Source organism: Pectinophora gossypiella, chromosome 3, assembly GCF_024362695.1.
Source record: "Pectinophora gossypiella chromosome 3, ilPecGoss1.1, whole genome shotgun sequence".
NCBI classification, from domain to species: Eukaryota; Metazoa; Arthropoda; class Insecta; order Lepidoptera; family Gelechiidae; genus Pectinophora; species Pectinophora gossypiella.
The window spans coordinates 12,208,194-12,223,555 of record NC_065406.1 but is presented as its reverse complement, the minus strand read 5'-3'; the positions used below and the strand labels follow the sequence as shown (position 1 = coordinate 12,223,555).

The 15,362-nt window shown below is 40.0% G+C and overlaps 1 protein-coding gene across 2 annotated transcripts in view; it reads right to left on the bottom strand.

Annotated features, from left to right (window-relative positions):
- LOC126382107 (transcription factor E2F2) overlaps positions 1–15,362 on the bottom strand; it is a 21,885-nt gene extending 6,523 nt beyond the window's left edge. The window contains exons 1-10 of one of the 2 annotated variants that reach the window (XM_050031846.1): positions 14,822–15,362; positions 14,264–14,463; positions 7,363–7,532; positions 6,624–6,820; positions 6,079–6,131; positions 5,612–5,800; positions 5,268–5,373; positions 4,685–4,793; positions 4,215–4,423; positions 2,844–2,954 (exon numbers count right to left, since the gene is read on the bottom strand). In XM_050031846.1, coding sequence (XP_049887803.1) covers positions 2,844–2,954; positions 4,215–4,423; positions 4,685–4,793; positions 5,268–5,373; positions 5,612–5,800; positions 6,079–6,131; positions 6,624–6,820; positions 7,363–7,532; positions 14,264–14,461 — 1,342 coding nt within the window. In that variant the 5' untranslated portion in view covers positions 14,462–14,463; positions 14,822–15,362. Of the gene's footprint in view, positions 1–2,843; positions 2,955–4,214; positions 4,424–4,684; positions 4,794–5,267; positions 5,374–5,611; positions 5,801–6,078; positions 6,132–6,623; positions 6,821–7,362; positions 7,533–8,864; positions 8,934–14,263; positions 14,464–14,821 lie in introns of those variants that run through there. The other variant, XM_050031847.1, reaches the window with a different exon arrangement.

Genomic DNA, 15,362 nt, shown 5'->3' with positions numbered 1-15,362 from the left:
AGTTGTACAATAAAATATACTACTGTATAAAATGTTCTCATTTGATCTGTTTGGATACCAGTGTAGTCCAACATCTGCATTTCGACATTCTAAGGCTTAAACCGTCTTTAGACATTTGTTCTTCAAGCAAAACATGGTAAATCTTGCTCATTTCATACAGCGCCACAACCTCTATAGCTAGTCCTTTGTTCTGGGAAGGATTGTGTTTTAGTGCAACAACCCTAGACAAATAGGGCGTTTATACCTTGTTATTTACAAGTAAACTGTCACCAAAAGTTCACGTCTGCGAATAAGCTGACAATAGTTCAGCGTAGTGTTTAATAAACGTTCTGAATGTTTAATATTCATGATGGTCCATCAGAATGGGGTTAAGTTTGTCATTACGCCAAACATGAGGTAACCAGCTTATCCGGAGTCATGCCCAAAGTAGTAAGATGGAACTGAGTACCGTAAACGTTAGAAAGGAAACCGGTGCGATAGAGGCCGTGTGCGATCAAATACAGTGCAGTCGAGTTAGACATGAGAGCGTTGTTATCGGATGGTATTAGTAGATGTAGTGTTTGTTGTTAGTGGGGGCGCCGTGAGCTGAATCCCATGGTGCTACACGTCGCACTGCAGCCGCACGGGATGCAGCTCGCGCGCGCCCCCGCCGCCCCGCCCGTCCCCGCGCCGCCGCCACGTATGTACAGCCACCTGTTGCCGCCTCACCACACGATGCTTTCACAATACCCACGTGGGGAAACAATTTATATATTTGGACCCGTTTTTATTACTTTCAAGGTGACTTGTCATAGGAATTGCCATTATCTTCCCCGCTTAAGAACCGCTTGTAAACACACGATTTACAATCTTAATCATAGATTGTAAAAATTTAAGATTTAACATCTTCGGGCGAGGACTAATTTGCTTAACAGATAACAGACAACCAATGTTTCTGTTTCTTGCCCATTGATGAAATTGTATAATCCTTACTAGAGACTGAAGAATCTTCAATAGGATTAGGAAATATCCAAATATATTTTGTTTCCCCGTGACAAGCACACAAACAATATAGACAGAACAAATTCGTCCCGTAAGTTGTCCTTGAAATTAATATGTTACATCCACAAATAATCACACACGTTATCATTAGTGAAAATACAATTGCTATTTACAGTAGTAGTGTTTTATTAATATCAATACACATTAAAAACATGAAGTAGTATTTACAAAAACCGCTCGTATTATGGTTTGCATAAGTTATGAAAGTGTACTTGAGACAAAATTGGCAAAAGTAGAAAGGTCTTCCTTGAAAACAGAAAATATACTCATTTTAATAAAACACAAAGAAAATATGAAGAAACTGAAATAAAACAGAAGCAACCTTTTGCCAATTTACACAAGTTTTATATGCAACAATGTGCTTAGACACTCAATGAGACGTAGACAGATACCTTTCCACGTGAAGTTAACAAGTTAGTAAAGCATATGAGAATGAAATGAAATCGTGAAACCAACGTGACGAAGCATGATGCCTGGAGTATGCACTTTCATATTATGACGTCGTGACGTGAGCATATCGTGTGGAGGTAAATGTGTCAATTATATTCCTGTTATGTTTACACACAAATACTAACGAAAATGTTACTATTGTGTCGAATATATTAGACAGTTAAACGTAGTATTTGTTTAAAAATATCATACACGGAAGACAAGAGACGCGGCTGAAATAAAACTACTAAACACATTATGCTCGCGACATAAAACACAAGATAACGCTCCCAAATGACGAAACACCTGTAATACTTAATGTGGCAGCCTACGCAGGAGCTCTTCTACCTCGCTGGTTGCGTCGCAGCGCCGTGTAGCTAGAACTCTGACTGTGATGTGACTCGCAACACACAGGTCACAGCTCGAGTACTAGCCACAAAACGCGGCCTCTCCGTGATCTTCTTCGTCCTTTAGAAGTATCCTAGACCCTAGTGCATCCTTATATGACTAAGTTCCTCATACAGTAAACGAGTGCTCTATTTAGGTCAACAATCTTGGCGAATACCTTTAACAGAGATGACAATATTGTCGTATTTCGTTAAAAACAAATGGAAACAATTTGTTGTCCATAATTGCTATATTTACATCAATGATTCCGAGAATTAATTTAGAAAGTTATGTCTATATTATTATTTGAAACGCTATTAGATAATGTATTAAAATGATGTATAATTAAGTAGCAATATCCAAATGAATAGTCGACCATTACGAGCATTGGATATGCCACATTGACTTTTATGTTTGAGGTTTTTTTCGGCCAATGTTGATGGCTTTTATAATTTTTTTACTCTCTGCGCATCAGACTTCCAAGAAATTCTAGGCAAACTAGACCGGAACGGCATGGCTGTTTAGTACGCGGGAGGTGTTACCGTCACTAAACATTAAATACATATATTTTCTGTAGGACGTTTTCAATGGAACTTTATAAAGAAATGCTTATGAACATGAAATGTGGTGTATGTGTGATGTGTTATACTGTAATCTTTCTTGGAGTATGTTTAACTGTCTCTTAAGTCGTGTGAAGTACAGAATATTGTAATATTATTAGTAACCCGTGACTTACATCGTGACTAACTCGGGCTCTAAACCACTGCATTTGACTTTAGGAGTTCGAACTCATATTTGGATCATAGATAATTGATATCTGGTGGTTTCCAGGGTTTATGTCCGGTTAATGGCCATAGGCTCGTCCCCTATTATATAGGATTTAAACATAGCTGGCGAGGAGTGGGTGTAACATACACGTCTGCCTACGCCTTCGGGGATATGGACGTGATGTTATACTATTAGTATTTGTGTGTGGAGTGTAGTACCTGACTCCTGGTCCTCAGTTTGCAGCTGGAAGCGGCCGCCGCCCATGATGGGCGCGAAGTCGTCGCTGTCCGCTATCAGCGCGTTACGCAGCCGGCCCCGCGCCGTGCCACCTACAAACAATAATATTATTACATACATAAACTTAGGTTTGTAATCTCCAACGGAGTGGGCAGAAGGCAAAAGTAATCGGAAGACAAGTGGGTCGTGTACTAGGTAGAAATTACTAACGAAAAACATTTTCTTTTTTCTATTTAACTTATTTTTGAATTTTAAATAAAGACAAACGATAAGTCCGCCATTTTGACACATTTTCTATGACGTCACAATGTGCTCTTTCATACAAATCCCATAGTTATTTCGTGTTTTGACGTTTAGTAAAATGTAACAGATTTGACTAGTTGGAAACTAGCCTATTTGCAGCCACTGTTGATACGAAATCCTAAAGCTTAGTTTACGCGATACATTGGGCGCGATTCGCCGGGATTGGTCGGTATAATAAAACATCGGGTGGGAGACACGATTTTGCCTTACATTATAATATCGTGGCGGATAATAGAGCCTTAAGATGGATATGACGAACCGTATGGAGATAGGTGTCCATTGCCCATATTATGATCAAGTTAGAAAGGACACAATCTCTATCGGTTTTTACTACACGGCCGGGAAAATAAGCAACTGAACGCGTTATAGATTTTTGTTCACTCCCAGTCTACCATAGCAATACTTTTTACGTCCATATGGATCACGACCTCCCATCGTCGATAGGTCGGTCTAATTTGTACATATAATTGGTAAAATTATTATTGAGAAACCAGATAAATTAATAATGTGTTTGATTACCTAGAAAGTAAGGCTAGGTCAGAGGTTATCGGGAGGTTAGAAAACTCTTATTAATAATAATTAGGCAATATAATGGATTCTTTCACCTACGGGTTTTGTTTGAACCATAATTCTGTCAGAATCTTACAGATCTATGACGTCCTAGTGGTCGTTAGGCGACGTGACTGTCAGACGAGTTTATAATCTGTGTGGTAGGAGTTACATTATCCAGAAATGTCGAATGCTATTTCATTATAACTCTCGCACAGAATAAAAAATGCTGCGTAAAGTAACTTGGTAAAGTAACTTCTACCCTGAACTCACCTTTTCTGGATCTTACACTAGTCTTTAATGGCGGTAAGCTGTTAAGGAGTAAGGGAGAGCGCGCGGACTGTTTGTCTCGCTCGCACTTACACATTAGGGTTGAACTACATCTAGCAACATCTCATAGCACTTAGGTGCGGACAAGATGGTTCCATCCTAGGCGTCACACGCTAAGAATTCGATTACTGTACGGAGTCGAGTAGAGTTTACAAGGCAAGTATACTGACTGTCGGGTGTTTCGTGTTTGGGCGTGTGCGCGGGCTGCGGCGTGTGTAGCCCGGCGGAGGCCGGCGCAGGGGTGGAGGGGCCATCGGGGGCGGCGGGGGCTGCGGGGGCGGGCGCCCGCAGCGGCGGCTCCAGCGGCATGGTCGGGTCCGTCACGCACGGCGTGCACACCTCCAGCATCTTCGCCTCAGCCTCCCGCTTCACTGGCGTGCTGTTTGGAAATCTCTTTATTAGAAACATTCTGAGTCCAACCTTTTTATTGGGAGCCACAGATGCAACTGTATAGCTGTTAAAATCCCCTTGAGCGGTTTCAAAGCGGCCGTTGCATCAGAATTTCTTGCTATATTATACGATATTAAGTTCTTCTTAGAACACAATAAACTTATCTCTCTATTCCACATACAATAGACCAATAAATATTCACAGATGTTTAGGTCAACTATATATGAGGACATGTAATAAAATAACTCACGTGAAGTCCGCAACGATGGAACTAGAAGGCAAGGACTGTAGCTGCGCTATGAGCGGCGCCAGTAGGGCCTTATTGTCTTCTAGTAGTGGGTCGGGTGGTAATATTGATGCTGAAACATAACAATCAATAATCAGTAAATAATCTTCAAGAGCGGTGTAGGACGCTTCTGCCTAGGTGAAACATCGGTCGCGGCGTCGCAATCAACGTGGGGACCATTCTACTACCGGAACTTCTACCCTATAACGTAGTAACGTAAAATGACATCAGGACAAAGATATAGTACATTGCCTAGTGTGAAGAAGTCGAGAGATACGTCACTCTTATGTCAGGAAGATCAGCTTAACGTTAAAACCTTGAAACAGACTTAACCCTCGGAATGTGTCATCAGTGTTTCACTGCAAATTTTCGAACCCTTGCAACACTATGAACAAAAACAGATGAAGATCAAGTTCTTTGGCACCTCTTTGGGGAAGATGTACCTCCTAATTTATCCATACATAAAATTCCATAATCAAATGTTAGAGATGCATCACGCCAATCAGCTAACACCTTGCTTAAAGTCAATACATAGACATGTACTTACATGGTGTAGGTGTTAGAGGTCTTTCTTTAGGACAGAGGTAAACTTCTATTTCTCCCGACATCGACTTCAGATGGATCATGTAACCTTTCTCGTCAGGATGGGGTACCTACAAATATAATCAATTATTAGTACAAAGCAGATAAAACTGGGGGTTCTAAAGTAATGCCATACCCCGGACTCTGCATACAAAAATCTCATTCTTACCGTGTTCCGCCTAACGCGTAAGTGCGAGCGAGACGCAGTCAGCGTAGTCCCCCTGACTCTTTAGCGAGAGAACTCGTTAGAATGAAAAGCGCTTGGGGCTCACTCACTCCTGATAGAAGAATAGTAAACGTGAAACTAACACTAAGCCTGGTGTCCGGCGGCGCCTTGATAGGAATAACGGTCTGGTTGCGGAAGTCCCGTATGGAGCGCAGGTCTCCGTAGGTGATGTAGGCCAGCGAGCCGTGCTCCGCCGACAGCCGCGACAGCGCCGCCTCCGCCACCGCCACGGCCCGCGCCGCGCGCGCCTCCCGCGCCGCCAGCGCCCGCACCTACACACGATATACACCTTTATACTTATAACATTAATGTGAGTCCATCGGAAGGCCGTTGGTCCCGTCTACTGGTTACTAAAGTACGCAGTCATTACGGGAGTCACGTCAGGAGCCGATAGTAAGACACGAAAGGAGAAGTATACGTTACAATGTGCCAGTTAAATACTTATTTTTATTTTAATAAAACTGAATAATCTTGCATGTAACTTTAAGTGACTTAAAATATTGTACTGTGTTATTAATTGCCATTTTCTAAGCAAATAAATTATCATTACCTCGCGCCGTAGCCTCCGTGCCGTGCTCTCGTCGCCGCCGCCGCCGCCCAGCCCTGCGCACCGATACCTTCATTATACCTTTATGGATTGGTCTTTTTGTTTAGTGTTCATGATTTGGAAATGACACTTTCAATGCAGATGCAAAGCTGACTTGAAGTTTAAGTTCATGTGTGTCAATGAAACGTTCGATTACGCTTAGTATCAAGTTACGTTTAGGAAACGATCCATTGAACAACATGACATCAGCTCACGACTATATTGGGGCAGTCAGAGGTACATTCCGTGTGATGAACTAAGTATGGAATACGTTATCGGCTATGCTAAACGCACGATACATATAATTCCAATCGTACTGAAATCAAAATAGTAACTAGCCACGTATGTAGTACATCACAAACACATCATATTGTTCGTCACCGATAAAACGTACTAGATAATGCGTAGTTGTAACAAGTCATCATTCTCACCGTTCGCGCATAATCAATGCATGTTCTACATAATTTCCAGTACACTAGACATCTAGATTAATGTAGTCGGAAACTCACCGCACTTCCATTGTATATTGTTTTTGGACCTCTTCTCTAATATTCCTATACCCTCGAGTACATTGGTGATGTCGTAAATTCGTCGTTTTTGTACCGAGAGGTGCTCTGCGGCTATGTTCAGGTCGAGCACGCCGTTTGGGGATGATTTCAATAATGCAACAAATTTCTTTGTAAGTAAACCTAATGATGTGTCAAACCTGCAACAACATTAATTTATTTTATTCGTGGCTCTAGAAAATCGATACATAACATAAATAGCCTATATAGCTCCTACATCCCTTTGCTGGGCACAGGCCTCCCCTCAATTACCCGGAGTATGGAGGATAATATAGTGTTCCCACTAAACGAAATCAATCTAAGTAACTATCCGTTTTTCGGAACGGAAACGTGTCTTTCGGTTAGATAACACTAACATTTTTTCATCAACTATGTTGTTGGAATCTCACCACACAAGCATGTATTCGAAATTTTACCTGAGACTAGGCACACCCATCGTGTTGACCTTTCTTCCCGACTTTTTATGCTCATACCAACTTAATGGCATTTACTTGGAAAAGAATTAGAACTTAGACAACCGTCTACGATAAAACATGTAAATTCAATGTTGTACTCCCTAACAATTTTGGGTTTGGCTGCGCGCTGGTTCGCCAGTCAGTTAGTTTCTATTATATATTAATAAGATACGGTGTATACGGTAACGGAGTGGCATATTACCTGTGCTTGGTAGAGGTGTCATTACCTGGATCGTTCTGAATACTTCTTCATAGAACTGGACGGTCGGCTGTAGGGCGTGAGCACCTTGACACGCTTCTGTTTGGGCGTCTTGAAGTCCGCCTTCATTGGCACCACGTGCCCCTGGTGCCCGCTGCCTGAGCTGCTCTCGCTCAGGTTCAGTCTTCTTTTCACCGCCTGCGCATAAGTACTACACTAAAGCTATATGTATACTAATTATCACGCTACGCCGACAAGAGCGTGGCTCTTTGCCGTGATTTCGTGTGCGCAGTATTATATATAGCGCAATATTATAATAGAGAACATCATTCAGAGCCCTATGTTCAAACGCGAAAATCAAAATGGTTAAAATAAAATGATTCTTAAGATTATTGTTCAGTCTTTCAACTTCTTGTGGACCACAATATAGACACGGCAAATGTTTGGGGGTCGCTAGAAAAATCCGTGAAGTTAATACACGCTAATTTCCCTGGCGAAATCCTTTACTTGTAGGTACAATATGTACCTAGAATACTATGACCAGCTGACTAATTTACTTTGATATACGACGCGTCTGAAAGCAGACTCAGCTTGTCTGTAGCCTTAACAGAGAGAATTGGCTAAGCGATAAATAAACCATTTCTATTGGTTAGGAATATCGCGCCACGGCGATATGCGAGCTCCATGTAATAGCTACTATTGTCGAACTTCCAATTCTATGTATGTAATCTTTAGGTCATTCAAATCAGATTTAAGTTTATTATAAATCCACAATCAAATTGGAAGTAAACATTATGATGAATAGTAAACAATCTGTCTACATTTTCATTAGTCTTATCTTACATATATGTTTTTTTATAGACAAAGCTGAAAGATGTTATGCCTAATCAATAAGCTATAAATTGCCTAGACAGCTACACTATTATTTAAAATGTTAAATTGTTGACTGTTACAGGTAAAGAAAGCTAAGATGTGTGTTGGTTAATTTCAACATGTTTACTTCTCCATCTGGTTTGCTAATTGGCATTGTTTCACAATTCCACCCACATTTTGCTTTGACGTTTACAATGCCAAGTACGTGGTAATATTACGCGGATAAATTAAGACGTAATATTCGTACAATTTATTGAGGTCTACAACTTTGAGATATTTATATTTTTTATTCGTTGTCCGACCCCTATATACCTGCCTATTGAATATTGTAATGCGTAATTTTGAACATAATCCTGAGTTGGGAGTCCGTGTCCGTCCAACCGGAATGCGTTTCTAAATGCGACCCAGGCCGAGTTTCATTGTGTTCTATTTTACCCCGCGCCACGACCATCGCTCGCTCCCCCTACACACTCCGAATAATTATACCCTTTTGCGCACATTCATGTATAAAACTGTCAAAGCCCAAAGCTAAAATTACAACAGACGTCAACCAATGTGATGGGCAACCCTTTATTTTTAAACCTTATGCATTTGCGGAAATAAATGGAAATAGTATATTCTAATCCTCTAACAGAAATAATTCACTTTAAAACCAACCCCCATCAATATCCTCAAAGAAGTTCAAACTTGACGCACAATCACAACACACAAACAAGATCATCTGATTAGAAGTCAATGATTGAAAAGATGAGGTAACTAAGAAAACAATATTAATTTATACCCACCAGAAATTACTGTATGTGATTATAAAAATATCCACTCACTCTTAGCACAAAGTAAGTCATTGTTAATCTCCTCAATTGACATTCACTTGGACAAAAACTATTTCAGCACTTAAAACAGTAGTTCATTTGAGACATTTCGTTACTCGCGATCCTAATCGGTACATTGACCCTTACAATTAACAACATTTTTATCTTATTAACTATTTTTTCTAACAAAAAGTGCTCCAATTTTAAAAAGATTTGGAGAGCAAATAGGAAGATGCACGTAACATTTTCAATAGTGCGATGCAACAAATTCAATTTAGACATGCAGCTCGGGACCAAAGCCCCCAAAAGGAAGTGTGTGGGGAGGGTACCGGGTACAATACATGACATAAATTAGAATCAACACAAAAGGCGCCGAGCTCTCGGAAGGGACCTCTAGCGAAAGAATGGCAATTTCTTATCTTAAAATTCTTATTATTAATAGAGAATCCCGACTATTGTTAATTTGCTGAGTCGTGCGTCTCTTTTGCACGCATGTAACCGTCGAGCGTGAAGTAAATCAGAGCAGATGTGCCTCAAAGCCTGACATGTAAGTAGATAAATAAACCAGCGCGAGCGGTTGCGCGAGTCTACGCGATTCGCACTATTAACATAATCAATTTGGCCCTACGCTTCCTTCCCGCCTGAAGGTAATAATAATTAATGCAACGGCAGGGATGCATCATAAATAAATCCGCATACAACTTGCACAAAAGCTTTTTCTATTCCCTTAAATTAACCCGAGAGGCATTCGTACAGTACTGGTATTTAAATAAAGGGATGCGTTTAAAATGTTTAAATGAATTCTTGGATGAATATAATAGACCTAGGGTTGCGTTAGGACAATGATCGATATAAATGTGCAATACAAATGTGTGGTTGAGGACAGGAAGTATGTAAGTACCTGGTCACATGGGCTGGTGAAGCCACATGGCGCCGGCCGCCGGGTGAACGCCTCCTATGACAAACTGTCAACATGTGTCAGGCCACATTCGCGGCTATTTCAGTAAAACACACGCCGAAGGCGAAGGTTAGGCCTCCAGCTGACTTGCGCACAAGTTACATTCGTGTAGTCATGTAGGTACGCACTGTAAACGGAGATTTTAACCGAATTCGAAGGGAGTGGTCGCTCGTAAAAAATAATGGTGATTGGACTGTCTGTACTGGACACAAGGATAGTTTGTTTACTAAAGAGACTGACGAAATTTCCAATAAAACAAAGCAAGAGTATATAAAGGTTAATTTAAATTCGTCCACAATTCTGATAAACTTCCACCCTTCAATGAAAACTTATGTTCGCTATAGCATGCTTGGTTACACATCAATACAAAACTAAGAGACGCCTACAAAAGTAACCATTTTCAGAAATATTACGTCAAACGACATCATGGGAGGCCTCTTCCGACGCGAATACAGTGTACCGCCCACCCGCACCTCTTCATTTGCAAATTCGACGCTTTGATTTATGCCATCGTTTCGTGCAAACCCGATATGAAAAATCACTGAATTACGTGTGGAAAACTGATCTCAAACCCGATAGTGTGTTGTCAACCCTGTTCATTGCGATTGCGATTTTACCGTGCGAGTAACAGCTACGAATCGAGCGGCTTACGAACGATCCGAGAACGGGAGCGTTATATTGTTTGTGCTAAAACGTGCACTCCCCTAACACGGGGTACACCAACCTCCCCTAACTACACAGAGCACGGCCCACAGGAGCTGAGCCGTGATCAAACACATCTTCAATAACAATTTTCCCGGGAGTCTCATTTAATGTTATACTGACTAATTAAAATATCGGTCGAATTAAATTTAACTAAGTTACGTAACCTAACTAACAGCATAATTTGATACGCATAATCGATTTCCATAACAATCTCTTTTCACACAATACTCACAAAGATTCACGCACTTTATACACAGTAAACTATTTCCACAGCGCCTGCATTCTCATTGGTACAAACCTCCATTGATACCATAAGCGCTACATGCTACTCTACATTATGCACAGATTCTGTGCCACAGAAACGCTTTAGTCGAGCACGGACCCGATCGCCTATTGAATGAAAGGTATTCAAACTGTGTATCAACGTCCCTTTGAACTGATTGAAAATAGCTATTCCTGTGTGATACACCACGCAACACGAGTAAATAAAAGACTAAGCTCTACATAATGAGAAGCTTGAATTTTAAAACCATTCAAACCAAGTGATAAAATTCAAATATGTATTTCGCCACACTCTTTTTTGTTCATAAATATTTAATTAAAAGTTTTGCCTTATTTCAGTATCTATCATTATATTTGTCAGAAATACAAAATCTATGATTTACTCTTCAAGTGCATGCAATGCGGCCTGACACGCTTCTACGACGATATTGATTGAAACCGTTGGAAGTCAAACAAGTATAAGGAAACAAGAAACTGCTTAGATTCAGTTAGGCAGAATGTAGTAGGTAGGTACCTCTAGAACAAAATCGATTAAATCGGAAACCCGCGTGTGTTCTTACAAGAAAAAAAATATTAAGAAACGAAAAATAAGTGCATAATATTGGTAACTAAGGATAAATCCCCATTGTACTTCACAAGGTACACGGGTCCCTTCGCTAAACCGAGGGGTATAGGCCAAAGACCCCGCGTTGTCCCTCTGCGAATTGGGAGCAAAGCTGGTTTCAACTTTCATGTAGGTATAATAGCTTCGTGAATTAGCTACTAAAATATGCAGTGCCTATGCCCCAATATGTACCGTAGTAGCGTAGACGGAAGTATGTCACACGCTAGTTTCTACCAAAAGTAATGGTGTGAAACGACACCACACAGAACACGCGATGAAAGCCACGCGCCACACGCAGATACTGTCTCGTGTGAGCCCACCCCTAGTGATCCTTGGATTTCTTTAAAAAAAAAACGTATTTTCACATGATTTCACAAATAAGGTAATTTCGTCCATCAAAATCGATAAATTCTATACCGTATGTTATGTGGCTACCGTGTTTTACTCACATCTGTCATAAGGATCAAAGGATTTGATTAGGAAAGCAATTTATTACCACCATATTTCAGCGATCATTAAGTAGCTTTTTACACTATAAAATCAAATATAAATTCTCTTGTATGTTGTTTATACGCGACATAACATACGCGCTTCTGATTTTAATTAATAAAAGCTATAACCAAGATATCTCGAAACATCTTCATAATCGAAAGATTCCATTAGTATATCTGATAACCATCCACTTTTCAGTTTTCGGCGTGTATTTAGATACCTAGTTGGCCTACAAACACAAAAAATGCATATCAATCTATGATATGGTAGTGGGCTCTATTGTCCCATCATGCGTGTAATAAATCTTGCCTATACTAGCCAACCTAGCTCCTTCTAGAAGCTACATCTATCTCATAGGTACACAAGTATATAGTGATGTTCAGGTTCAGAAGATAGTTGTGGTTGTATGCCAATCTAACCTAAGAGTTCGCTTACTACGGCGTACGACGTACTATCATTCAATTACTTACTTATCTTCATGCCAATATGGCGTCCACGTAAATATACATAAATCTAGTTATGGTCTAATATACTATTGCATTTATTTCTTTTCCATAAAGGAGCTGTTCAACTTATTATGGAGATCCTCAATATCATCAATTTACTGATAACAAAGTACCTCCTCTACAGTTTTCATGAGCATCTCTGACTACATACCAATGTTCCAGCAAAAAATTAAAGAAAATATTAACATTATACTTATTACATGTCCAAACATATTTTTTGAACATAGAGATGTTTACCTTCCTGTTCCTGTCATAGCACAGTTAATTAAGTAAATTATAGATCAAAATAAATAGAATCTGAAGAATGAATAGATCTGCCTAAAAGAGATTCACAAAATATCCCTTATTTCACTGTACTAAATAAGCAGTAATTATATATGCACTGCTAAGAAGGGAATTTCATTTTTTTACCAGATAAGCAAAAGTACAAATCCATTCAACCTAAGTTTGAAGAACTTATCAAATCCTAGCAAGTTCACTGACCCTCCAGGGGTCACTGACCTCATTTGAGATACTACAAAATTTTATGTACAGCAGTGCCATAAAATGTTATGGATAATCATTGGATAATGTAGAAATCATGATAGAATACCCAACTATTTCTAAATACATTGCAAAATGACAATAACTTCCGGATTAGTGTAACATCATTTTGAAATTGAACTATAGACTGGACCTAACATATCCAATCAATCTTTAACAAACAGTTGACTGTCCATAAAATTCTCAAGGTTGAACCTTATAATATAACCTTACAAAGTAACAGCTTGATGTTATCAATATAACAAGAATCATTGTGAACCACAAAACCTCAACACATTTTAAAGAGAGTAACATAAATATGCATTCACATAAAACATTTATGATAATACTATTTTTTTATCAGCAACTTGTTATGTCAATTCAGATGAGTCCAAATTTTTATATCAGCATTGTGTCAACATGAGCTAGAACCCAATACAGAACACATCATTGCTTAATCAAACTCCCAAAGACAGGTCACACAGTCTCACATGTGGAAATAATTTATGTATTACTTGCAGAATTACTGCAAAGCCTTGTAGCTAGCATAATATGTGTGCTAACCTAACCCTCTAACTAGCCTAAGGTTCAAGCGATGACACAAATTTGCAATTTGTTGGACTCCATTAGAACTAGTTTTCTAATTGAATCTTCAACAGACTTCCTTGATGTGACTGATGTGATCTTGTGATATACTCCAAAAGGACAGCCCTCTTTAAATGTAGGGACTAATCATTCACCCAAATCTAATGCTTATTTGCCATTTAAAAATTGCCTACCCAGAAAATGATTATCTCAAAAGATAAAAGAAATTTGTTTGATCAATGTTAATAATGCGATGTTCTACATAAAAGAAAGTTGTTTACAGAGAAGAACATATGCTAGGATGTTAACCTTAGGTAGGTACTTGATCAGAACTTGTAGGTTTTATGTTGGTATAAAACGTCATTTTGACCTGTTAATCGGTTGTGATAGCTGAAGTAGCCGCATATCTAATCCACCTTCCGCTGTTGAACTTCAAAGATGATCCCAGCCTTTTTACAAATTCCTATGGTTCCTAGACTCCATGGCGAATGGAGACATATGAATTGAATTATTAAGTTATATTCAATGTCATTCATTTTAAGGAAATGAATTATAAAAGTACCTAATTTACTTCAAAGCTAAGAACTTACTTCTGACGTTTTCGGCGGCGCTGAGGGCGCCTCACGGCGGATCTGGTGCTGCGGCGTCGCGCCATAGCCGTGGTCGAGCAGGTGGTAGGTGATGGGCTGCGGGCTGGCGTCCAGCAGCGTGGTTTGCGACGGAGACGCCCCGGCGCGCACCACTACCGCCTCGCTCTCCGCCGGCCCTCGCTTCACCCCCCTCGGCATCGCTGTCCATCAAACAACATATATTTCTTAATTATGTCGTGAATATTTTAGGGCCATACTTCGTAATCATCACAATTCAATTAGTGAAGAGGTTAGGGGCGCCGCGCGCGCGGAATTTGCAGGTGAGAAGCCTCCGAAGCGGAGTGGGTCGATAATGAATATTACAGATTTTATGTAATACCGAAGGTCTGTAGCCATACCTGCAGCTGTTCAATTCCGCTTACGTCACTTTTTCAACGACATTTTCCCCAAAAAATCGACAACCTAGCGGTAATACCTGGACATTACCGCTTCCCAAACTTTAATGCACACATTTTATATTTATATAGGAAATACTATTTAATGAATTACAATACTTACGAAAGGTGTAAGCGAACGATATTCCAATTTGTAACCATAAAACGACATTAATGTTTTCGACGCAAACGCTACATTATCGAGTACTCAAAATAAAATGTCCGCCGCTTTGTTGGTTGGTCTCGAGTGAACTCGTGGACATCGAGACGCTCGATAATTTTCAGACAAACACAGTTTATACAAAACACATATTATATTATTCACAGAATTCTTCACTTTTTAAAGAAAACATTTTAAAAAGTCCTAGTCCACATTTTATAACTATTTATTAGATAAAACCGCAGAGCATTGAAACGGCGACAGGAAGCTTTTCAGAACATCTGGCTTGCAAGCGACGTAGCAGTGGCGCGAACTACGTGCGCAGGCGCGAAGCAGCCGAGCAACCCCTAGCGGACGCTACTCTCTAAATTCCTCCCCTACGTCCCCTCGTTCACGAAGCCATAAAAAATATAACGAATTTTTAAATTTTCGTTGAACGACCGGTTTTGAGGAGCGCAGCGTCGTCGTTTGTTCCATAACCGCGCAACAGGCGCGCGCAATCTTT